Source organism: Balaenoptera musculus, chromosome 2 (assembly GCF_009873245.2).
Source record: "Balaenoptera musculus isolate JJ_BM4_2016_0621 chromosome 2, mBalMus1.pri.v3, whole genome shotgun sequence".
Lineage (NCBI taxonomy): Eukaryota > Metazoa > Chordata > Mammalia > Artiodactyla > Balaenopteridae > Balaenoptera > Balaenoptera musculus.
Genome location: NC_045786.1, coordinates 10,189,378 through 10,214,931, shown reverse-complemented (window position 1 = coordinate 10,214,931; position 25,554 = coordinate 10,189,378). Strand labels below are relative to the sequence as shown.

Here is a 25,554-nt window from a genome sequence, read left to right as displayed (position 1 = left end):
CACAGATTGATCTGTAGATTCAATGTAGTTTACAGTAAAAATCCCAGCAGGCTTTTATTTTTTAGAAACTGACAAACTGTATCAAAAATGTATATGGAAAGGCAAAGGAACTATCATAATCAGTTTTTAAAAAGAACAAAATTGGAGGATTAATAAATACTACCTGATTTCAAGACTCACTATAAAAGCTTTGGTAGTCAAGACAGTGTGTTATTAAAGAAAAGATGGTATACAGATCAATGGAATAGAATAAAGAATCTGCACATATATGATTTATTGATTTTCAGCAAAGGTGCAAGGTCAATTAATGATAGTCTTTTAACAAATGGTGCTGGAATATGTGCATACAAAAGGACTGAACCTTACTCTAGACCGCACATGCTATAAAAAATTAACTTCAAATGGATCATAGACCTAAAGATTAAACCAAAAACTATAAAATTTCTAGAAGAAAATTAAGTCAGTTAACTTTGTTCTTTGTCACTTTGGGTCAGGCAAAGAGCTGTTAGATGCAACATAAAAAGCATAATCCATAAAGGGAAAAGTTTGATTTCACCAAAATTAAGAACATTCTGTTCTCTGAATGATACTGTTAAGAAAATGAAAACACAAGCTACAGACTCAGAGACACTATTTGCAAGTCACATATCTAATAAAAGGCTTGTATCCAGAAGATATATTTTTTAAAACTCTTAAAATTCCATAATAAGAAATCAAATAACAATTTAAATATGAACAAAAAAATTGACTAGCCATTTCAACAAAGATGATATGTAAATGGCAGAAAAAGCAAATGAAAATATGATGTTCAAAACCAGTAGTCATTAGGGAAATGCAAATTAAAACCACAGTGAGACACCATTACATACCCATTAAAATGGCTAAATTTTTTTTTAAAACCTGACAATGCTAAGTGCTGACAAGAACATAGAGGAACTGGATGAAACTCTCGTGTATTGCTGATGAGAATGCAAAATGGTACAGCCTCTTTGGAAAACAGCTCAGAAGTTTCTTAGAAAGTCTAACCATACTTATCATACAACCCAGCAATCCTACTCCTAGGTATTTGTTCAAGTGAAATGAAAACCCATGTTCATACAAAAAAGCTACAGACAAATAATTTATAGCAGCTTTGTTCATAATCTCCAGAGAGTGGAAACAACAGAACTAGGAAATGAATAAACAAACTATGGTACATCCATGTCATGGAATATTACTCAGCAATAAAAAAGAATGAACACTGATACAAGCAATGAAGCTCACTGGATGAGATTTGGATAAATCTCAAATGCATTAGGCTAAGTCAGAGAAGCAGATTAAGAAGACTACATGTATGGTTCACTTGCTGTGTCATTCTTGCAGATTTAAAACCGTAGGCACAAAAACAAATCAGGGATTTTCGGTGGCAGAGAGTGGAGGGAAGGGTTGCAAAGAGTAATGAGACAATTTTGGGGGTGATGGGATTGTTCTGTGTGTGGACTATAGTGGGAGATTTATGGTCGCATATGTTTGTAAAAACTTTCAGAACTATATAAAGGATGCATTTCACTCTATGTAATTTTACCTTAATTTTAAAAAATGGGATGTTGAGGATAGAGACTTGGTTTGATTTTCCAAGTAGAGTCCTTGAAATAAGATAAATCAAGAATAATGTGTTCTCATTAGGCTAATGGCTAAAAAAAAAACATTGTGTACAACTTATCCCTGCGAAAATGTTTATAGTGATTTGCATAGTTAAAAGTAGAGTCAACTTAAAATTTTTGCCGTCACAGTGATTATAGGAATCTTGTGCTACAAAGCACTGTGGGTACAAGGCCAGACCCAACCACTGTATAAAAGGGTGCCTCATGGTGTCAAAACAGCTGCTTAATTGAGTCTAATTCATTGTCAAAATAATGTGTCGAAAGAATTTCATGTTCCTGTTAAAAATCAATTGACTGGTTATATGTTTTCCATCATGGGTGTGGGTATGGAATAGAAATATAGTAGTAACCAGGCCTGTGACCCCTCAGAACTGGAAGAGCCAGGAGAGGCCAGGAAGGGGGGCCTACCTCAGGGCTGTCATCTCAATCCCTTCCCCATCCCCTTGCCCATCCACTTCCCTCTCCTTACTTCTGGGATAAGCATCACTCTACAAGCTTTTAAGTTCACTGAAATAAATGTCATTTTGGAGAGAGTTGGGATGGTGTGACACAGCATACCCTCCTGGCGTGGAAGAGTTGAACACCTGAATTAATTTACTCAGGGGCCTTCCACAAGGGCCTTTGCTATTCTTTCTTGATTTGTGAAGTCGATAGAGGCTCTCGTCAATAACGGATTAACTCGTATGAATGTTGTTTTGTGGATGTCAGCACATCTAATGTTTATTTAATATCTTTATCTTGTGCTAGATCTAAAAATGTGACTTGCTATTAATTGGAGATGGTGATATAAAAACAAAAGAATTCTACCCTTATCGGGACTGAGTGTGTCTTTTAGTTATCTCCTTGATAAAGATTTAGCAGATGCAAAAATGGTATGTTTGGTGGATGGAATTTACCTTTGTAATACACAGTCTTCCAAACCTTACGTAGCAGGGCACTGCTACCTAATACAGGAGGTTGATGTTTTCTCACCTTTTTCATGAGTGCAAGGCCAGCCCCAAACAACATTTAAAAAGAGTCAAGTTTATCCCAATTCTTGCTCCTCTCTTCTCTCGCCCTTTATTGCCTCTTTTAGAGGATATCCAAAATCCTTATATGCCCCCCAAACCGCACTGTGAATGCCCCCTCAGCCCACCCAAATTCTAATGTAGCTCATGTTCCAGAAATACCTGCTGCTCCTCTCCCTTACATAAACATTTCCGTACCTTTAACACAGCTGACTTCAGCAAGGTATTACACTGAAAATAATCCACTTGATCCATTTCTACTAAGATGTGAATGACTGATACCTCCTTAAACCTCTAAGAGGGGGGATGCCTTCTAAAAGAGGTTGGTTGTTAACCGAAATAAATTTCTGGTGGAATTTCAGGTAAAGTGGTAAAGAAAAAAACCCCACCATGATGCTTGTTTTGGGGAAGGAAAGTGTGAGATGGTGTAGGGGAAAATAGAGGGCCAGCCACGTAGGCCTGCTGGCCTGGACCAGGGATCCACATCTCCCTTCCACACACCCGAGCTGTTCTTGATTTTCACGATTATTCCCTCTCCTCTACTTCTGAGTTCACACGTTACCTTTACTCCTCTAGTTGCAGGTTTGACAGCTTCCATGGAAGCAAGGGAAGTTGGTCCACAGCTTTGGGGATCATGTGGATGGGGACCCATGTAGGTAGAGGAGGAATAACAAAGTTTGAGATGTATCTCAGTATGCGTAGACTGCTTATAAATTGTGTTTGTAAATCAGGAACTTAACAGAACTATATTTGAATAGAAAAAGTATAAAGGATCTCTTCGCCCCTCTAAGAAAGGAAGTGAGTGAATGCACCAGCAGGAGGGGAAAAATATACTAGGTTGTAACTTCTGGCAACAAACCAAGAAGATGCACTTGTATGTTTACATCTACATAAAGTGCTTATCAAAGAAGAGACATTCCATTCTATACAAAATTAATTTTTTACATTTTTTTATATCTTGACATTTTCTCTAGGCTAATAACAAAACCCTGCAAGAGAAGATTTTACAAGTGAATAATTTGGTGGAAGCCTTTGGCAATGCCTGCACTATTATAAATGACAATTCCAGCCGATTTGGAAAATACTTAGAAATGAAATTTACCCCTTCTGGGGCTGTCGTGGGAGCACAGATTTCTGAATACCTTCTGGAGAAATCCCGAGTTATCCACCAAGCCATGTAAGTTCATGTCACATATTTCCTATTTTCTGGGAAACGTAAGCAAAGATGATGCTTTTGTTTTAATAATAAAATGTCTTACTCATTTAACAAAATTTCAACAGAATTTTATTGATCATCTACTATGTGTGAGGCATTTACTGTTGGAAGCAGAGATGCCTCAGCAATATCTTACTCTCTCATATGTTACATCCAGTAAAGGAGTTAATAAATAACCTAAAGTTTATGAAAACAGATAGAAAGCCTCAGCCCATCATAGAGGTACTAACAGGATAACTTAGAGTAATTTCTGAAGTAGGAGAGAATATACTTCTCTACACAAAACAAGTATGAAATTTAATTAGAAATAACAGTCATTTTTTTTCTTTTAAGTGCTGGTATATATAAATAGATCTTTGTGTTGATTCTGTGCTTCCCAATGTTTACACACAAGGGACCAAAAAACAAACAAAAAAAGGATTCAGGAAGGGGCTTTATTGTAGTGTTCTTTTTCCTGCCTGCTGATTTAAGCCACCAACACCATATTCTGGAATGTTTAGGTTGAGTGAGTTCCTTTTGGCAGTTTGTAGCTGAATGACAAAATTTTTCTCCTGTCCTCATGATTCCAAAACATCTTTGTTTGTTGTTCTTATGAAAAAACTAATCACAACATGGAATTTGTACCCTGGTCTTTATATTATTTTTTAAAAAGTTGTGGCAATTTAGAGTCTTCCATTTTTCTTATGTTGGTTTTATGCCAAACATATCTACATAATTGTAGTTATGTGTTGTACATTAAATTCTCAGGAACATAAGCTTCCTTTATGTACAAGTACATTAGTATTTAATTATAAGTGCCTTCAAATTTGCTATCATTCAGTTTATGATAAATTGTGAATATAAGTTGCTTGGAGCCAACCTCTGAGCTCAGCCTTTGGTGTAGAAAATTATCCTTTGGTCTTCAGTTCCAAAAATGTCAGGCATGATGTTTAGGCAAATATGGCTTTGAATTGTGGCTCCCCGACATGTGGTCCACCTTGGGTAAGATATTTAAACCTTAAAGACCCTTATAGGATCTTGTTTCTGCAACCTACTGTGTGTTAGAATTTGAAATGCTTAACCTCACTGCACCTCAGTTTTTCATTTTTAAAAAGGAGAGAGCAGTGGTACCTACCTATTAAGATCATGCCTGTAAAGTATTTAGTGCAATGAAGAGCACATAGAAAGAACCCCATGAAGTTTAAGCCCTTATTAGCAGTAGTAGTGTTGATAGTTGTGTGAAGATTAGAAATAATATCTCGCGCAGTACATGGGACACTGAAAATGTCAGTAAACAGCAGCTCCTGTTATCAAGGTGTGCTGGGGCCCAGAACTTAGTGGCCATGCATGTTAGTGCCTTTGCCACCCATACCTGGAGGAACCTCCAGGTCTTATGCAAGTGTGGAGACTTAACTGGTTCTCAGAACAATCTGTCCTGCTCTCATAACTGTGTAAGACTCTGTCCTTCAGGTCTTTGGGGAATGTCCACCTAAGATGCTGAATTATTGGGATTTAGATGGGGCCGCCATGTTGCACAGTGTCAAGGGCACCATCGCAGCGGGTTGCCTGGAGTCGTGTGCTGCAGCGCCATCCACGTAGAGTACGATGTGAGCAGCTACACAGTGAGGCTCTGGATTTGTAACCATACAAATAATCTCGTTCACGCTTATTGAACTATTGCACCGTATGGTCCAGGAAATAGCACAATAGGACCATATTGTAGGCATACCATTAAGAAAGTAAGCTTATTTTCAGCTGGCCTAAAGGATTATTGTTTTACAACATTGTTTATTGGGGAAAAGTATTCCAATTTACAATCAGGGTGAAATATATCTCAGTTATAATTCAAGCACATCTGCCTTATAATTCTTCTGTGTTTCCAGGTTTTTTTACATCTGTTTTTTTATTTTACTTACTTTGAATTGGCATTGTTAAATTCTAGAGAAGCTTTTTTAATGATCTTTAAAAATGAAAGTATCAGTGATATAATAGAAGAATTCTTAGTAGGTCCTTTTTAAAATGATAAATATAAATGTACCCTGTCATTCAGGAACTGGAAGGAAAGAACTAGTTCAGAGGGTTTAACTGAGAGGACTGTTTACAGAGGTAGAGGGCACTGAAGAACCAAGAATAAACGGTGAGATACCCACAGATGAACAGCATTGAGAAATCATTCCTACCGCTGGGTCTGAAGGGCAGAAGGAGGGACCACACTGCAGAGCCTGGTGAGAAGTAGGGCTGTGGAGGACAGCTGCCTGTCGGGAGCTGCTGCCTAAAGGAATATGGTCGTCCCTTTGTATCTGCGAGGGATTGGTTCCAGAGCCCTCTGCCGTATCCGCAGATGCCGAGTCAGCCCTCTGTGTCCGTAGGTTCCACATCCACAGATCCAGTTGGTTGAATCCGTGGATGCAGAACCCGTGGATATTGAGGGACAACTGTACAGCTACTGGGAGAAAGAGAGCAAGTGAGGGGAGGAAAACCTCGACCTCTTCTCCCTCCTTCCAGCCTCCTACCTGTGCTCCCTGTTGGCTGAACCCAGCTGGAAGCCAGAGGGCAAGGGAGCCCAGGAACCCCAGTCTGTAGAGGTTAGATTTGGGGGTCACAGAGCAAGGCAAAGAAGAGTGAAGAATGGATCTGAGGTGGCAGAGAAGAATCAGAGTAGACAATTTTTTAAAGGAACTTACCCTTTCTTTGAATGGAATAAATTCTTTTCTTCTCTTTTTGCCTTTACTCATGTCATCCTACCCCCATCTCTGACCACACTTAGTTTTATACTGATGATATTTCTCATGTTGCTGCTGTCGTATAAGTTGTGACTTAAAGCCTTTCCTAAATGTAGGTGATTTTAAAGAGGAAATTTTAAAAAGAGGCTACTCACTTCCAAGAAGAAAATGAGCATACAGAAGTCAATGCTAGAAAATGCTCATAAATATAAATGATTGCTGTTTCACTGCAGTTTTCTCCTGTTACCGCAATTTAGTTCAGCAAGCATTGCTTGCGTGTCTCTCACATGCCCAGCACTTTCCCAGACGCTGCAGGAGACATCAACCAAATGGCAGATGTGTGCTCTCTGCTGTGGAGAAAGAGAAAATATTATTTATGGATCAGTTACTCTGTGTCAGGCACTGTGCTGGGCATTTTACCTCCATAATCTCTCTTAATTCCTTCAGCGATATGACAGGGGTTATTGTCTATTTTCTACAGGAGGAAACAGACCAAGAAAATTATAATAAGTTGCCTAATGTCAAAAAGCTAATAAGTGACTGAATTGGGGTTTGAAGCCACGTCTCTCTGTTTGACTCCAGAGCCCATCATTCATTCATTCATCCACCCATGTGGCTCATATTTACTGAGTACCTACTAAGTGCCAGGAGCTGTTCTAGGCCCGGGAGCTATAGAGCCGTAAGACAGGATTCCCGTGTACAGCAGCGCGTGGTCTCCCGGGAGCCACGCATGCTTTGATCCGGAGCTTGCTGATCGCCGTCACCGGCTGGTTTCTGAACTCGCAGGAAAGTAGGCAGTGAGTTCACCTGCGGAGAGTGAGCAGGCAGACGGCGAGGGTCGGGGTGGGGGGGATCCAGGAGACTGGATGTCCTGGAGGAGGGAGTCCTGGAGGAGGGAGGTGTAACTAACCAGGACACGCTAGAAGCACTGTGTCGTGAGCACTTCACGGGGCCCTGTGAATGCAAGGCTGCGCCGCTGGCTTTGCACGCCTCATTGCAGGCCCCTTTGTCGAATATTCCAAGGTTTCACACGTGCGGTGAGTCGCACCCTTGTGAGGACTTTGCCGTAGATTTGAGGCGTTAGAGGCCTTGGCTGCACGGTGATCCCCAGGGTCCAGGGCACATGAGACAGCCTGGAGGGCCTTCCTGCGCATGGCTGAGTGGGATCCTGAGGAAGCATTAGAGGCTCCGCAGTAGGGGTGGGCCAGAGCCAGAGAATACAATGACCCTTGAACAGTGGGGGGTTGAGGGGCGCCGGATCCCCGTTGCCATCAAAAATCTCCTTATTTACTTATGCAAAAATCTGCTTTTGACTTTCCTCAAACTTAACTCCTAATAGCCTACTGTTAACCAGAGGCCTTACTGATAACCCAGTTAACACATATTTTGTATATTATATGCATTATATACTATATTCTTATCCTAAGTTAAGGTAGAGAAAAGAAAATGTTATTAAGAAAATTATAAGGAAGAGAAAATACAGTGAAAGTACTGTACTGTCTCTACTGATGCCGTAAGTTTATGTCGTCTGTTTACAAGATGAATCATCTGTCAGTACCTACATCAGTATTGTCTTAGATGATCCAAAACACTGTAGGTGTTATACTAACACTAAACATCAAAACTGAAAAGATGATGTGAAGAAGAAATTCATATTTACTTACAGGGACGATTCGTGCATTGATAAGGAAGAAGCAGCGGTATGGTTGCCTTATGTCACGTGGTGTCATCGATACAATTGCTTCACCATAGCCCAGCCGATACACTAATGAGTGAATCTTATAAAATTTTAAGGCATATTACAGCCATATTCATCATACAGTAATGGAAACATTGGTACATGTTTTAGAAAACTACTTTGTGTTGATAGGCTGATACGCAGTTTCTCCATTTACGAGAGAGAGGCATTCTGTACAATAAAGTAATTCTTTGAAAGCAGAGTGATAAAAGAGTAAGAATAGTAGCGCATTGTTAATTTTATATTAACTGTCACTCCCCTTATGCCTGTAAAGATAGGTTCTCCACTTTAAGTCTTGCACATGATATTCTACACACAATTTAAAAATATTTATTGAAAAAATTTGCATATAAACGGACCCACACAGTTCAAATCCCTGTTGTACTATCTGGTGACTTGCTGAGCCCCTACATTTGTTCCCAGGCCATTCTGACCTGGGAACCACTAATCCCACGAGCGTGTGTGGGATGCTATGGAAGATTCTCTGCCTTGAAGGGTGTAGTTAAGGCAGAACATGAGATGGGTAATCTTTGGAGGTGTCTTCCTTTCCTGTTCCTTTAATTCTCTTAATTGTTTATCTACCAAAGGTCAGTATATTTCCTATAGCATCTCCAGGTCTTGTCAAATTACAGTCCTCAGTAAATGTAAACTGATAATTAGACAGAACACCACCGGTTACGCGTGTCTGCACATATGAGTCACTCCTTTAATTGTGCACTGCATCATTTAAGCATTAGAGGTGTGACACATAGAGCAATCAATGTGATTTCATTAGAACAAAGCAAACTAAATTACGTGCTGTGCCCGTCTTAGAGGAATTTTATTATTTTGTGGTGAGAAAAGACAAGAACTAAACTTTCTGTTCTGTTCTAACCTTGCTTGTGTACAACGCTCATGTTCATCGAAGTATTACTAGTGACTGCCACAAATAATGGCTGGGGGCGTAGAAGGTACGAACACAGCCAGCTCTAAAGGATGCCACCATCCTCACTTCAGCATCTGAGCCTGTGGATGCCCCTTTTCCTGAAATGCTCGCCTGTCTTTGCTTCCATGACTGGACTCTTCTCTGAATTTTTCTTCTCTGACTTAGATTTATCCATCCATTCCCAAAATGTATACTCATCAAAGATCTGTTCTTGGAGCATTTCTCTTTTCTCTATATATTCTCACAGTTAGCAATTTCTTCTGACATCATGGCTCAGTGGATAGCTCTGTGTGATTGACAGCCAAAGATGTACCTCTTGCTGTCTCCCAAGTTCATGTGGTTTTTTTTTTTTTGCTGCATTGGGTCTTCATTGCTGCGCTTCTCTAGTTGCGGCGAGCGGGGGCTACTCTTCCTTGTGGTGCGTGGGCTTCTCATTGCGGAGGCTTCTCTTGTTGCGGAGCACGGGCTGTAGGTGCGTGGGCTTCAGTAGTTGCGGCATGTGGGCTCAGTAGTTGTGGCTTGCGGGCTCTAGAGCGCAGGCTCAGTAGTCGTGCTTAGTTGCTCCACGGCACGTGGGCTCTTCCTGGACCAGGACTCGAACCAGTGTCCCCTGCACTGGCTGGCAGATTCTTAATCCCTGCGCCACCAGGAAAGTCCCCAAGTTCATGTTTTTCATTTCCAGCAACCTGGATATTTTGCTGTCATCTCGAATTCAACTGAATACAGGCACACCTTGGAGATATTGTAGGTTCGGTTCCAGCCCCCTGCAATAAGGTGAATATCACAATAAAGCAAGTCACGTGAAGCTTTTGGTCTCCCAGTGCATATAAAAGTTATGTCTACAATATATTGTAGTCTCTTACGTGTGCAGTAGCATTGCATCTAAAAAAACAATGCACATACCTTAATTAAAAAATACTTTATTGTTAAAAAATGCTAGCATCTGATCCTTCAGCGAGTGGTAATTTTTTGGCTGGTAGAGGGTCTTGCCTTGATGCTGGTGGCTACTGACTGATCAGGACGGTGGCTGCTAAAGGCTGGGGTGACCGTGACAACTTCTTAAAAGGCAACGAGGTTTCCCTCATCGATTGACTCTTCCTTTCATGAACGATTCCTCTGTGACCTGCGATGGTGTTTGGTAGCATTTTACCCACAATGGAACTTCTTTCAACATTGGAGTCAGTCTTCTCAAACCCTGCTGCTGCTTCATCACCTAAGTTTATGTCATATTCTCAGTTTTTTGTTGTCATTTCAACAGTCTTCTCAGCATCTTCACCAGGAGTAGATTCCACATTAAGAAACCACTTTCCTTGCTCATCCGTAAGATGCAACTCTTCAGCTGTTCAAGTTTTACCATGAGATTGTAGCAGTTCAGTCACATCTTCAGGCTCCACTTCTAATTCTAGTTTTCTTGCTATTTCTACCACATCTGCAGTTACTTCCCCCCCATAAAGGCTTGAGCCCCTCAAAGTCATCCATGAGGGTTGGAATCAACTTCTTCCAGACTCCTGTTAATGCTGATATTTTGACCTCTTCCCATGAATCATGAATGTTCTTAATGGAATCTAGAATGGTATATCCTTTCCAGAAGGTTTTCAATTGACTTTACCCAGATTCATCAAAGGAATCACTGTCTGTGGCAGCTATAGCCTTACAACATATATTTCTTAAATAATAAGACTTGAAAGTCAGAATTACTTCTTGATCCATGGGCTGCAGAATGGATGCTGTGTTAGCAGGCGTGAAAAAACCATTCATCTTGTTGTCCACCAGAGCTCTTGGCTGACTAGGTGCATTGTCCATGAACTATAATATTTTGGAAGGAACCTTCTTTCTGAGCAGTAGGTCTCAACAGTGGGCTTAAAATATTCAGGAAACCATGTTGTAAACAGATGTGCTGTCATCCAGGCTTTGTTGTTCCATTTAGAGCAGGGGTCCCCAACCCCCGGGCCGTGGACCGGTACCAGTCCTGTTAGGAACCGGGCCGCACAGCAGGAGGTGAGCAGCGGACGAGCGAGCGAAGCTTCATCTGCCGCGCCCCATCGCTCCCCACTGCTCCCCACGGCTCCCCATCGCTCCCCATCGCTCCCCATGGCTCCCCATGGCTCCCCATCGCTCCCCATGGCTCCCCATGGCTCCCCATGGCTCCCCATCTCTCCCCATGGCTCCCCATGGCTCCCCATGGCTCCGCATGGCTCCCCATGGCTCCCCATCACTCCCCATCGCTCCCCATGGCTCCCCATGGCTCCCCATGGCTCCCCATCTCTCCCCATGGCTCCCCATCGCTCCCCATGGCTCCCCATGGCTCCCCATCACTCCCCATCGCTCCCCATGGCTCCCCATCATTCCCCGTCACTCCCCATAGCTTGCATTACTGCCTGGACCATCTGCCCCACTCTGGTCCGTGGAAAAATTGTCTTCCATGAAACTGGTGCCTGGTGCCAAAAAGGTTGGGGACCGCTGATTTAGAGGGCACATGCAGAGTAGATTTAGCATAATTCTTAATGGCCCTAGGATTTGCAGAATGGTAAATGAACATTGTCTTTAGCTTAAAGTCACCAGCTGCATTAACCTCTAACAGGAGAGTCAGCCTGTCCTTTGAAGCCAGGCGTTGACTTCTCTTCTCTAGCTGTGAAAGTCCTAGATGGCATCTTCTAATATAAGGCTATTTCGTCTACACTGAAAATCTGTTGTTTAGTGTAGCCACCTGCATTGATTGTCTTAGTTAGATCTTCCGGATAACTTGCTGCAGCTTCTGCGTCAGCACTTGCTTCTTCACCTTGTATTGCTGTGTTATGGAGACGGCTTCTTTCCTTAGACCTCGTGAACCAACCTCTCCTAGCTTCAGACTCCTGCAGCTTCCTCACTGCTCTCAGTCTTCACAAAATTGAAGAGAGTTAGGGCCTTGCTCTGGATTAGGCTTTGGCTTAGGGGAATATTGTGGCTGGTTTGATCTTCTGTCCAGATCACTAAAACTTTCTTCATAACACCAATAAGCCTGTTTTGCTTTCTCACCATTCACTGGAGCAGCACTTTTAATTTCCTTCAAGGACTTTTCTTTTGCGTTCACAGCTTGGCTGACTGTTTGTTGCAAGAGGCCTAGCTTTCAGCCTATCTCAGCTTTTGACATGCCTTTCTCACTAAGCTTAATCATGTCTAGATTTTGATTTAAAGTGAGAGACGTGCAACTCTTCCTTTCACTTGAACACTTAGAGGCCATTGTAGGGTTGTTAATTGGCCTAATTTCAATATTGTCATGTCTCAGGGAAGAGAAGAGGGAGAGAGATGGGGAAACAGCCGGTTGGTAGAGCAGTCAGAACACACACAGCATTTACTGATTAAGTTCACTGTCTATATAAGATTGTACGTAGAGCGTGAGGTTCCTGGCTCCCCAAACTAATCACAACAGTAACATCAAAATCACTGATCACAGATCACCGTGACAAATGTCATAATAATGAAAAAGCTTGAAATATTGTGAGAATTACCACAGAGATGCGAAGTGAGTCATTGCTGTTGGAAAAATGGTACCAATAGACTTGCTTGATACAGCATTCCCACAAACTTTCAATTTGTAAATATTGCAGCATCTGTGAAGCACAGTAAAGCCAAGTGCAGTAAAACGAGGTATACCTGTACTCATTGTCCAAAACCCATTTTCTTACCTTGGTCCCTATTTTTTGGAAGGGCACCATCTTCTCTAAGGTGGAAGAAGGAAAAGGGAGACTGAAACTGTAAGCCAGGAGAGAACTTCCTGATCTTGGAGAGGAAGTGGGGTCCATCTCAGATCTCTCCAGAGCAAAAGGAAGACAAGGGAAGGAGAAGCAGGGGTCCCTGGGGTCCTAGTATCAATAGTTATGTTGTGGAACTTCCTGAAACAGAGACTCACTTTGCTGTGACCCACACTCCTTAACTGTACTCTTCCAGTGTCTTGGAAGGGCTGTTTACATGTAGAACCACAGAGTCATGGAACTTGAGATTCGTAAGGAACAGGTTTCTCATGCAAGTGAGAAAACTGAGCCCCAGAAGGACAGTGTAGCGAGGTGGTTAAAGACGTGGGCTTTGGGGTCAAACAGCCCTGGTTAAATCCAGTTTGGCCATCAACTTTGTGACCTGAGGGTGAGATTAGTGTCCCCTCTAAGCTTCAGTTCCCTTGTACGTGAAATGAGAGGGTCATGGCAGGTAAATGAGATACTGCAGCACCCACCACCGCCTGGCATGCTCTAGTTATTATTACTTTGTTTCTTTTTCTGTTGGCTCCTGCTGGCATGGAAACGCCAGGAAGTCAGGACGTTTTGACTGCTTGCTCCAGCTGTATCCCCCGTGCCTAGAACAATGCCTGGCGGACACGCAGATATCCAATGAATGACTCAGACAGGTGCTTAGCAGAGTGTGCAATCCGCTGACAGTGGTGGTCCAAAAGAGCGACGGGTCGCAACCACAGAGGGCCAGAACCCAGTGTTCTGGGAAGTGCTTGGTGGCGCTTACAGGCGTTCTGGTAATTATATTGCCAAGAAACTTTAGCGATGAATAAATGTTCTTACTAACCACCTTCCTGAAAATGGCTTGTTTTTTTCAGTGGAGAAAAAAATTTTCATATTTTTTACTACGTCTATGCTGGTTTAGCTGAAAAGAAGAAACTAGCCCATTACAAATTGCCGGAAAATAAGCCTCCCAGGTAACCCAGCAGCTTGAACTTCCCTAAATAATGCTTCTACTTTTCACTTAATCACTCACTTCACTTAATTTCAGATTTTTACCTGTCCTTTCTTTTTTTTTTTTTCCCAGATACCTGCAAAATGACCACATCAGAACAGTACAGGATGTGTTGAATAATAGTTTCTATAAATCCCAATATGAATTAATTGAGCAGTGTTTCAAAGTCATCGGTTTTACAATGGAGGTGAGTATGGAAGACATTTGAACCTCTTTAGGAAGTGTCTTTTTGTCCTCACTGATGGTAAGAGTTAGCATTTATTGAGTGGTCCATATGTCAGATATTGTGCTAAGTGCTTTACATGGATAATTTTTAAATTACTGAAACGACCTTATGAAATAACTAGAATTATAATTTTTACTTTATACATGAGGAAACATGGCCTTGAGATACAACTGAATTTTGTTCTGTTCTTAATCTTTTATTTTACTTATATTTGCATCTCCCACATATATATAAAATTTTATGTAAATGCATAAATGTGATCATGTCACACATTCTTTTAGTGCAGTTTTCTTTTTCTAACAACTTTATTAAGATATAATTCACATACTGTACAAATCAGCCGTTTAAAAGTGTACATTTTAATGACTTTTAATACAGTCGCCGAGGTGTGCATCCTTCCCCGTAATCACTTTGAGAATATTTTCATGTTCTAAATTTTTCACTCCAAACGAAACCTGCTAGTGATTAGCAGTTCCTCCTCATTCCCATCCCACCTCCGCTTCTATCACTGTAGATCTGTTTATTCTGGACATTTCGCATGAATTGAGTGATGCAATATGTCACCCTTTGTGACCAGCTTCTCTCATTTGACATAATGTTTTCAAGGTCCATCCATGTTGTAGCTCTTAGCTGTAATACATTTGCTCTTAGCTGTAATACATTACTGTGAAGAACTTTCTGCAGGTGAGACAGATGCATGGTTCTTAAAGGGCCAGTATACCAATCTTATTCCCCTACTGCACTCTCACAAAAGAAAAAGAAGAAGAAAAAGAGGAGGAGGGGGAGGAGGAGGAGAAGAGCAAGAAGCGGCAGCAGCAGCAAAGGTTGGCAGGTGACTGGATTGATGTATGAGGACAGGACAGTTTGCTGGATCATTAAAAGCCTTTGCTGGAGAGTTGGGAGAAAAATGATGAGGACAGGAGTTGAACAATTGAGAGAGTACTAAGCTTATAGAACTTACTGTGGATATCTCACGTGAAGAGTGGAGTGGTATGTGCTCTTTTTTTAGCCATGAGGTCTGGGTGGCGGACATCATATGACACTGAAAACTGCTGTCAACCTTACCTGACTACGTTTTGGGAACAATACCAATCTGAACTCTACCATTTGGAGCCAGAGATGACCCTAATACATTTCCTAATAAAACAGATATTGTTATTACTAGTGCAGTGTGTATGGAATTGGTTCAGCTCTGGGAGAGGAAGTCCCTGACCTGGATGGCATGAGTTTCAGCCATATTCCAAGTGACCTATGACTGCCACCCAGAGATTTCAGACAAGCCATGGGAGACACTCCGGGTGATTCCACATGCCACCCTGTTCCAGACTTAGTCCCGTTCATATGCTCTAATTCTGAGGTTCCACGCATCGTTGGTGACCACCTGGGTCTTTTGCTCTCATTCTGGCTCAAAGGACCAAGATCTTGTTCCCCCGTGAATGTTTGAGCACAATATAAAACCCAGCTTAGCTGCATCAGGAGTAAAAATAGGATATTTGCTGCTCCAGCAGGCTGGCATGATGCTAGTTAAACTTAACTCTACCGCACCCCAAGCCCTTCCTGGTTGTGGCTGCTTTCGGTTCATCTTCCTCACTTCTGTTTGCCAAAATTCAAATTCAGATCAGCCTCCTCCCGTCTGTTGCATCACTTTCCCTCTCCCTAACCTCCCTCCAACCCTGCCGTCACCCACAGCCTGTACCTATGGAGACAAGTTGATTTAAGCACTAGCGGATATCCTGGCTCTTAAAGCAGAAAGGGATGCGGTGAATAAAGAGAAACACAGCATCCACTCCTGTCTCCAATCCTTGGTTCTACGATGAATGTTGCTAGTGGTAGATGCCCCTTTGGACTGCAGTCTGGCTCTATTGGTTGCCTGGTTGGGGGAAGACAGGAGAGGTTCATTGGACCTCAGAGCACCCTCCAAACTAGAAGCATGTTGTACGCCAGGCAAGCAGCTCCTGCTGCCGACCTGGGGCTGGGCCCCTTTGTAGTTCTTTTCCCTGCTTTACATCATCGGAAGAGCTTATCTTCTTACCAGTTCCTTCCCCCAGAGGTTGCTATCTTAGAAGTAGGGAACCATTTTTAATTGGTTTGTTTATTACTTCCAAGTCCCAGTTGTTAGAAGCAATGTTTCACTTATATTTGCCTCAACTGCTTTCCATTGCCTGGTAGAGCAATGTTTAGTCACATTAAAATGAAACCAGTCTAGCAGTTAACATCTAGTGACAAACATATTTCATTTATGTAAGACTGTATGTTCCAAATTTAAACATATTCAGTGTTTACTGAACATCCAAACATAATAGCTTAGGATAAAGGAAAACATAACATCTGTTTCTGGAGCTGAAGCACAATCACTGCTAAATATTTTGTGAAGACTTTTAGTCCAGTTCAAGGTGACTCTCCTAGAATGTGCTGGTCTCCCCCGCTAAAAGCAGAGCCTCAGAGAGTTAACAGGGCAGACTGTCCCAGTTTGGAGACAGTGGAATTAAACTGAGTGGGTGTTTACTTCCTTTTTATCCCACTCGTGATTTTTTTTAATGTCATCTCACTGGCTTGGTTGGATATGTCTTTTGTCCGTAGCTGCTTCAGTTTCATTTTGGAAAGAGGCAACTTGCACAATCAAGTTAAATGGCTTGATTTTCACATCCTTTAATCACAGCTTGCTGCCTACACATTTTACGGCTGCACAATTTTGGTGACTTTCCAATACAGAGAGTGTCTCTCTCTCGCTCTTGTTTTCTCTCTCATTCTCTCTCTCCCCCCTTGTCTTTCTCCAGTTGGTGTCAACAGCACCCATGGTGTAGGTTTCCCCTTAAATATTTCGAGGTTTACAATTTACTTGTACATTTGTGATTCAGCACAGGCCAGGCAAAGTGACAGGCAAATCAAAATCAGATATTCTCTACAAATAACACAAATTGGAAAACTCTTAAAACTTTTCAAAACCCATGATTTCCTAAGCCATTTTCCTGCCACAGTTTTAAAATAAATGATTAGTAGTTTTATGAGTCAACTCATTTAGAGGCAGTTTTTATCGTGTCATGACAGGAATTTGATTTGTTTCCCTATGCACAAAGTCATAAGTCTTTTGTCTAAGATGAGAATGCCTTTTTTTTTCTCCTGCTTTAATTTTGCTTACATTTCTTATAACAGTCTAAAATCACAAGCTAGTACATTTTCTTTGGATTATCAGTTATGGCTTCAGTTGTGATCAAATAATATTTGTGAAGTAAATTTTAAAGTATTTAAAGCATCACACAGTGTTGAATTCTATGAAACACTTTATTTTTAAAAATTGGTTTTAGTCAGGGTGGGAGGGGCATAAAAGTCCCTTTTAGTTAGTCATTTGATAATAATTTAAAAAGGATAATTTGATACCTAGTTGCCTTCATTCAACATACATGAAAAGTTACAATTCTTGAATGCCATAATTCAGCCAACATCGATGATTTGAAGAGAATGAGAGGACCAAGGAAGCCAGTTGACTTCTCTTAGTTTGACATCATAGTCTGTGGGATGATCTTGTTATGCTGGAGCCTAAAGATTCTTCCCCATCTGTCGGCAGCCACAGCCACTGCCTTGCTGTACTCAAGGGGAGAATGATGCTAATATTTCTGTGCTGTGTTTCAGCAACTTGGAAGTGTATACAGTATACTGGCTGCAATCCTGAACGTTGGAAACATTGAATTTTCTTCTGTGGCAACCGAGCACCAGATTGACAAGAGCCACATTTCTAATCATGCAGCTCTGGAGAACTGTGAGTTTTATTATCTTGCATTCAAAACTGAACTCCTAAAAAAAGTCTGATGACATACTGAAAGTGTCACATAGGGGTAACTTCAAGCAGTTGTACTTTTATGGAATCCTAAAAATGAATACTCAGATTCAATTTGTCTCAACTGAAGTTTTCAAAGTCCACTATTTAAAACAGATCTTCATGCCTACAAATAAACTGTAGACAACATTTCTGAAGGCTAGGCTTTCATGATTATTTTAGGAACTATTTACATTTCAATGTAAAAACACAGAAAGCGTAATTAAAATTTAGCAAACTGATCTGAAAAAGAGTTAAAGTTGTTATTGTGATAATAATTCGGCATCTCTATCATTTTATAAGTAATAAAGACCTGAATATTTATTTTCGTACTGGATGGATGTTTTATACGCATTCATCTTGGGTTGATTAATTTTGGAGTCATTTTCTATGCAAGAAAAGTACATCATGGTATTTGCTTCAAATCAGCTTTTCTCTTACTGGCAGAGTTTGATGAATTATTTCAATCATTTAAGGTTTCTCACTGATACTGTCCAGTGGTAAAGCTTTTTAATCTAGAATATACCCTGATTTTTATTTTTAGTATTGTCATATTCCCCCACAATCCCAGATTTGTTAAAGTTTCATTCATAACCCAGGAAATAATGTTATAAAATTTTGTTTATATATTTTTTTCTGATTTATACTTACTCAGGAACAGAATGAGATATTTTAGGATAATTTCAGAGGGCCAGATGCCAAACCATCCTGGTCTGGATCTGTCCCCAAATCCCCATCATCTCCATCCCACCAGCTTGGTACTACAACAGAACAAGCGTCTGAGGTTGGCATGTAATGATTGGCAGGTACCGGGAAACCTGTTCTGGCTTTTCATATATAAAGAAAACTTAATTGGCACATAAGATATTAGGTTATCAGAAGTGGAAGGAATAGCCAGAAAACGCCAATGATAAGATTCAAACCTCACCATCTGATCATAATTACAAGAGTTATCAGCAACCAACAGAATGAGTTGCAATAGAACTATGTCGTAAATATGAGTACACTTAGAAACTACCAAACTGAAAAATGATTTTGATGATTGGCAACCCATTTCCGTATAGCAGGAGACAGTCATATGGGTCACAGAAGGTTAATATTAATATGAATATAGTTAAAATTAATTAAAGCACTCACGGAAAATAGAAATTTTACTAATTTACATTAAAGTGATTTGTAATTAAAGTTACAAGGAATTATCTCCAAACCAGGGCCATGTTTCCAGATGATTTTACAGGTGCATGGTTTCAAGCAGGCACCAGTTTTGTCCATTCTATACCAAAACTCTCTCCCAAATATGACCTCTTGTCTTTCTCTCCATCATCATTATTCTCATCCAAGACGCATCACCTCTCACCTGAACTAAGTGACCACCCAGTTGTTCATTCCACATTAATTCTTGAACTTTTCCAGGTTGTCCTCCACAGTTCATTCAGGAACCACTTAACACATGTATCCGTGGTGTCTCTCAGTCTTCCTCTCCCCCTCCTTGTCCCTCTGCTTCTCCCCCTCCCTCTATCTTCCCACTTGTTCTTCTTGATTAGCTTCTCATTCCCTCTGGATAAAGACCATCAAGAAGAGAACTTTGTCTTAAAAGGGGTTCTACTTAGCAGTATATCCCCAGGTAAAACGCCTGGCATGTAGTAGATGTTCAATAAATAAATATATGTCAAATGAATGAATAATGGGGGAATAGAAATAGACATACCAGTCAATAGGAGACATTATTCAGAAACAGAACGAAGTAGAATTACCAGAAAGGCATTCCAAATCACTAGGGAATCAGTGTTGTAGGGACAAGCAACTGGCTGACCATTTGGAGGAGGGGGAGTTTGAATCCTTCTCATACACCATATACCAAAGTGTATTCCAAATGTCTATCAGTTTAAATACAAATAAGTAAATAAATACATACATACATAAATGTACAGGACAAAATGCATTTATATAATCCTGAGATGAGAAAAGACTTGAAGGACTTTATGTGCAGAAGACCAAGAGCAGAAATAATTTTTTAAGTGGATATTTGACTACATAAAAATTAAAGCTTTCATACCAAAAAAAGGAAAATAAATTAAATTGCAATGCAAATGAAAAATGAGGGAAAATACTTGCAACATATATATCAAAGCATTATTCTCTTTAAACTCTTATAAATTGATTAGGAAGAGATGAATATATCAATGAAAAAGAGGCAGTTTACAAAATAAGAAAATGAAAATCAGTGAAAAAGTGGCAGTTTACAAAGTAAGAGCCACAAATCACTAATAAAAATATGAAAAGAAGAAAGTATTCAGCTTTGCTAGGAGTCAAAAACAAATTGAAAGAAGAAAGCATTCTTTTTTAAAATAATAACCCCTGGTGTCCATGAAATTGTGTTGAAATTATTTAACTTTCATTTGGATGATAGGAGTACAGTTGGTTCAGAGTTTTTGAAGAGCAGCTAAATAGTGTATATCAAAAGACTTAGAAGTATTTATATACTCAACCAATTGCTGAATTTAGGCAGTTTATGCTAAGAAAATAATACAAGACAGAAACACAGATTCATGCCCAACGTATTCATCCTAGCATTCTTTACAATTGTGAATATATGGAAGCAACCTAAACATCCAACAATTTAAAAATTGATATGTTATGATATATGTCAGAATATTATGCAGCAAATTAAAATTATATTAACGAACAGTATTCAACAAAATGGGAAACGCTTAAGATATTAAGATAAAATGTATGTGCAGAATAGTGGTAATAAACATGCCTAGAAGGAAAGAAACTCAGAATGTTTTCTCTGAAGGTAGGATTTCTGTATTAAGCTTATATTACTTCTACATTGTGAAAAAATAATTTTGTTTAAATAAGGTTCAACAGTTTTAGCAACATAACCAAGAAATATCTTGTCCCAAGTGCTAAAACTAAATTTAAAATGTTCAAAATATTTTAAAAGGAGAACGACTGATTTGAGAAATTAGCCTATCTGTCATGTAATAGTTTGGGTTAAGGATGTTTATTATATTCAAAAATGAGTTTTGTTCACTGAGTTAAAATTACCTTTGATATTTAATTAAATATTAAATATTCGGGCAATAAGTTTTAACAAACTTTAGTCACTGACATATGTAACTGAAAAATAGTAGTATGATTAAAAATTATATGAATGTCAAGATGTTTTATGCTCGTTTGTTTCCATATTGCAAAAGTTACTTAAAATGCATTTGTTTGGGTATATCCCTGAAGTCTAGGTAACTTTACAATTAATTTCCATGTTTTGAAAATGTGTCTATAATAATGGCATCCAAATGATAGCAAAACTGTTCATTATGTTTTTAAATATTTTAACATAATTCAGTGAAATTGTGTTTGGCATCACCTAAACAACCACTGGTTTGTGTGGAGGGTCACTCTGTCAGCCAGCTCAGTTTGGGTTGTGCTGTATTATACAACAGCCTATAGCTGCCCAGTCGAGATAAGCGGAGAAAGATGATCAAGAAGAAACATAGGGCTCCTATTGAATAGGATATTCTCTTTATATTATAAAACCTTCACATGTTTATTTCATGTCATTTGAAGAAGGTGAATTAAGATATTTTCATTCTCTGGGAAACGACTTCATTGTCATGATATCTTCTAACAACACGTTTATTTATTTTTAGCTGCTTCTTTGCTTTGCATTCAAGCAGATGAGCTACAAGAAGCTCTCACCTCCCACTGTGTGGTCACTAGAGGAGAAACCATCATACGACCCAATACTGTAGAGAAAGCTACTGATGTCAGGGATGCGACGGCGAAAACTTTATATGGACGCCTGTTTAGTTGGATAGTCAATTGCATTAACAGCTTATTGAAGCACAATGCATCACCCAGGTAAAAAACTTTATAGAACTTGTTCCCCAAATGTCAGGTGATGTAAATCTGTTTTCTAATTTACTGATTTATCTGTGAGTCCCTTTGAAAATGTTTCTAATTGGTGTCATTTAATTATTCAAGTTTTGTTTCTAGTTTAAGCTCTGCTTTATTTCCTAATGGTGCCACTTCATTGCATCAGGTAGCTATAAAACTTTAAAACTGCTGGAACACAGAAACTGTAGCAACATGAATAAACATAATAGAAAGTGATTTTTTAGTGTGACTTCTTACTGTCAATTTATATGTTCTTTTAATTAGAAGGTGTACTGTGAAGCATATACCGTTTTATACTTGTCGAGAATCTCTATTCAGCAGTTCTTTGTCTTTGTTTTGAGGGATTGAATTAAATTTTCAAGGCAAAGGAAAACTTTCTTTTCATAGTTTAACTCTCATTATAACCCAGCAGGGGTACATGTGATCTTCAATGAAATTTGGTTAAGAAATGCTCTAGATAGCTAATAAGTGATAGAGCAAGATGTGAACAGTAGTGTTATCTGACCATAACAGATGCAAGATGTAACTTAAGTCTCCAGCCTGTCTAGTACCTCATCTGAAATCGCAGCCACCACTGAGTGCTCTCTGTACACCAGGGATTGTGCCGAGATATATCCTTACATTTACATCCAAAGCTTTATATATAAATTTATATAAATTATATAATCTTTATATATAAATTTATATAAATTATATAATCTTTAGAAATTTGTATGTGAAAAATATGGTGGATTCCTACCTTAAGATCACCTCTTTCACACTTGCTTACTAAGCATAAAAGACCATTTCATATACATTTCAGGCGTGTAATTCACTGTTATTTTTCCACTAAAATACACACCACACCATAGTATCATTCAGACTATCCAAGAGAGTTAAGAACATGGAGGAATAACGTTCTTAACTCTCCCTCAAAATTAGTGAACAGAGGTAACCATTGTGTAGGAGCAGGGGAAAAATTGCATCTGGAATATTGAATTGTAAAATAGTATTTAATTGTATTTTAAAGTATTTCATCATGATATAAATTAATATATATTTATATCTTTCTCCAGGTTACTGTTCGTCCCATATTAAAAATTATGAGTGGATAATTAAAAACCAAATAACAGTTCTTTAAAATAAGTAAAATATTTTTAGCAGGATGTTTTAATTGTCCTAAAATGAGAGACTAAATACTCTTTCACAGAATTTTTGCTTTTCTGGTGCGGTTTTTACTGAACATATTCATACTATATTCTGAGCGCTGGCTAGGATTTCCCTGTGATTCATGACTCGCTCTAGGAGTAGTTTCTGTAGTACAAGGAAAATATTGTACTGTCTACATATTAAAATGAATGCTACGTAGTTAATGTTCTGTGGAGGGAAACTTTTTCAATTAAGAAAATTTTCGCATGGACATATGTACGCTACCAAATGTAAAATAGATAGCTAGTGGGAAGCAGCCGCATAGCACAGGGAGATCAGCTCGGTGCTTTGTGACCACCTAGAGGGATGGGATAGGGACGGTGGGAGGGAGACACAAGAGGGAGGAGATATGGGGATATACGTGTATGTATAGCTGATTCACTTTGCTTTTTTTTGTTTTTTCTTTAATAGCATTTTTACCACTGGGAACTTATATCTTATTTATTTATTTATTATTATTTTTTTTTTTATATTTATTTTTGGCTGTGTTGGGTCTTCATTTCTGTGCGAGGGCTTTCTCTAGTTGTGGCAAGCAGGGGCCACTCTTCATCATGGTGCGCGGGCCTCTCACTATCGCGGCCTCTCTTGTTGCGGAGCACAGGCTCCAGATGCGCAGGCTCAGTAGTTGTGGCTCGTGGGCCTAGTTGCTCCGCGGCATGTGGGATCTTCCCAGACCAGGGCTCGAACCCGTGTCCCCTGCATTGGCAGGCAGATTCTCAACCACTGCGCCACCAGGGAAGCCCCCACTTTGTTTTAAAGCAGAAACTAACACACCATTGTAAAGCAATTATACTCCAATAAAGATGTTAAAAAAAAATTAAAAAAAAAAAAAAAGAAAAGAAAATTTTCACTCTATGTCCTGGTAGTAGTTTCTTAGCTAAATCACAAAAGTGACTCTGAGATACGCTGCTTTGAATTACCTCCTAAGAAGATAAATAAGAACTCAAAATAATGCCTCTTCAATCTTCCAGTGGGAATGATGATGAGCTAAGCATTGGCATTCTGGATATATTTGGCTTTGAAAATTTCAAAAGAAATTCCTTTGAGCAGCTGTGCATTAACATTGCAAATGAACAAATTCAGTTTTATTTCAATCAACATGTGTTCGCCTGGGAACAGGTAAGTTGAGGTGCTTTGTTATATATAGTATAGATGCATGCAGTGTGTGTGTTCTGTGGAGAATTGTGCTATGAAGCAGGATCTAAATCATAGATTTAAAGCCTGAAACGTTTAATAAAGACCAAAAAAAGATTTCCTTTTCTCCATGCTCATTATGAAAACAAAAACAAGGCAAAAAGCTGGTAGGAATTTAGTGTGTCTTGATACGTGGTGCTGAGCGTCCTCCACCAAAACTCACTGGACTCTTCTCCAAAACTTAGCAGGTCTGAGCCCTTGCAAACAAAGAAGCTTCCTTTGGAAATTTAAGTGAGCAGATGTGTCTAGCTCTTTCTCTTTCTGTAGACTGCATAGCTGAAATTCTGTTTGAAATGTAAATATCCATCTAAAATGCATTAAACTTCAGAATTCCAGTTGCTAGGCAGCAGAATGCAAGATAATGGATTTGATGTAAATGCCATGAAACGGTAATTTTGTCACGGTACAGTGTATAATAATGATTCAGCTTCAAAAGTCAGAAACTCACTTGAATTGCATTTGGCAAAACGTTAGTATTAAAATTATTTAGTTAATCAAGTCTAAAAGAAATAGTCGTATTTTATAACATTTAGTGTGCTATTTCTCCTTTAAATAATATAGAATTGTTTTGTGCTTACTGATTAAAACTGAGGTTTTTGTTTAAATTTGAGATAAATTAGAGGTACATGAACCTCTTTTGATTCAAAATATTTAGCCTTATTGCAAATTTACTTTGAGATCGCATTTTGAAAACAGTGGTTGCACAAAAAATGTTTGGATTGTGACATTTCTTAGGTCAAAAAAGGGACATAAATTTAAGATTTTATCTGTGTTTGCACAGCTCTCATCTACCCCAGATTCTTGTTCATCACATACTCATTCTCTCACCCTCTCCCTCTCCCCCTTCTCCACTCCTCTCCAGTAGTGCCATCCTTTGGCCTAGTTATATGATGAAATCTTTTAAAGTCTTTAAAAACAGAGCCCTCCTCCAGCCTGCTATGTCTGTAGCCATGGCCCTCTCTCTTCCCTTCATAGCCAGGCTCCTTGAAAACATATTCAACATTCACTGTAAAGTATTGATTTCTTCCCCGCCTGGGTACATTGAGTCCATAGTATCTGGCTACTGGAAGGGCCCTACTTAATCTCATCAGTCATTAGTATCAGAAACATTTTAGTCTCCACATTATTGTCAACCCTGTTGACAGATTCCTGTTTCTGGAAAATCCCCCTTTTGTCATCTCCAACACGCTTTCTGTTTCTCTAGCTCTTTGATGGCTCCCTCCTTTACTCTTCCTGCACCAGCCCACAAATCAGTGGTTCTTAACCCTGGCTGCATATTTGAATC

General features: G+C 39.6%; 1 protein-coding gene across 1 annotated transcript in view; it reads left to right on the top strand.

Annotated features, from left to right (window-relative positions):
- Window positions 1-25,554, top strand: part of MYO3A (myosin IIIA) — a 181,387-nt gene that overhangs the window by 85,612 nt on the left and 70,221 nt on the right. Inside the window, exons 15-20 of the mRNA XM_036843194.1 lie at window positions 3,625-3,827; window positions 13,811-13,909; window positions 14,020-14,134; window positions 17,804-17,930; window positions 21,641-21,851; window positions 24,047-24,194. Coding sequence (XP_036699089.1) covers window positions 3,625-3,827; window positions 13,811-13,909; window positions 14,020-14,134; window positions 17,804-17,930; window positions 21,641-21,851; window positions 24,047-24,194 — 903 coding nt within the window. The remainder of the gene's footprint in view (window positions 1-3,624; window positions 3,828-13,810; window positions 13,910-14,019; window positions 14,135-17,803; window positions 17,931-21,640; window positions 21,852-24,046; window positions 24,195-25,554) is intronic.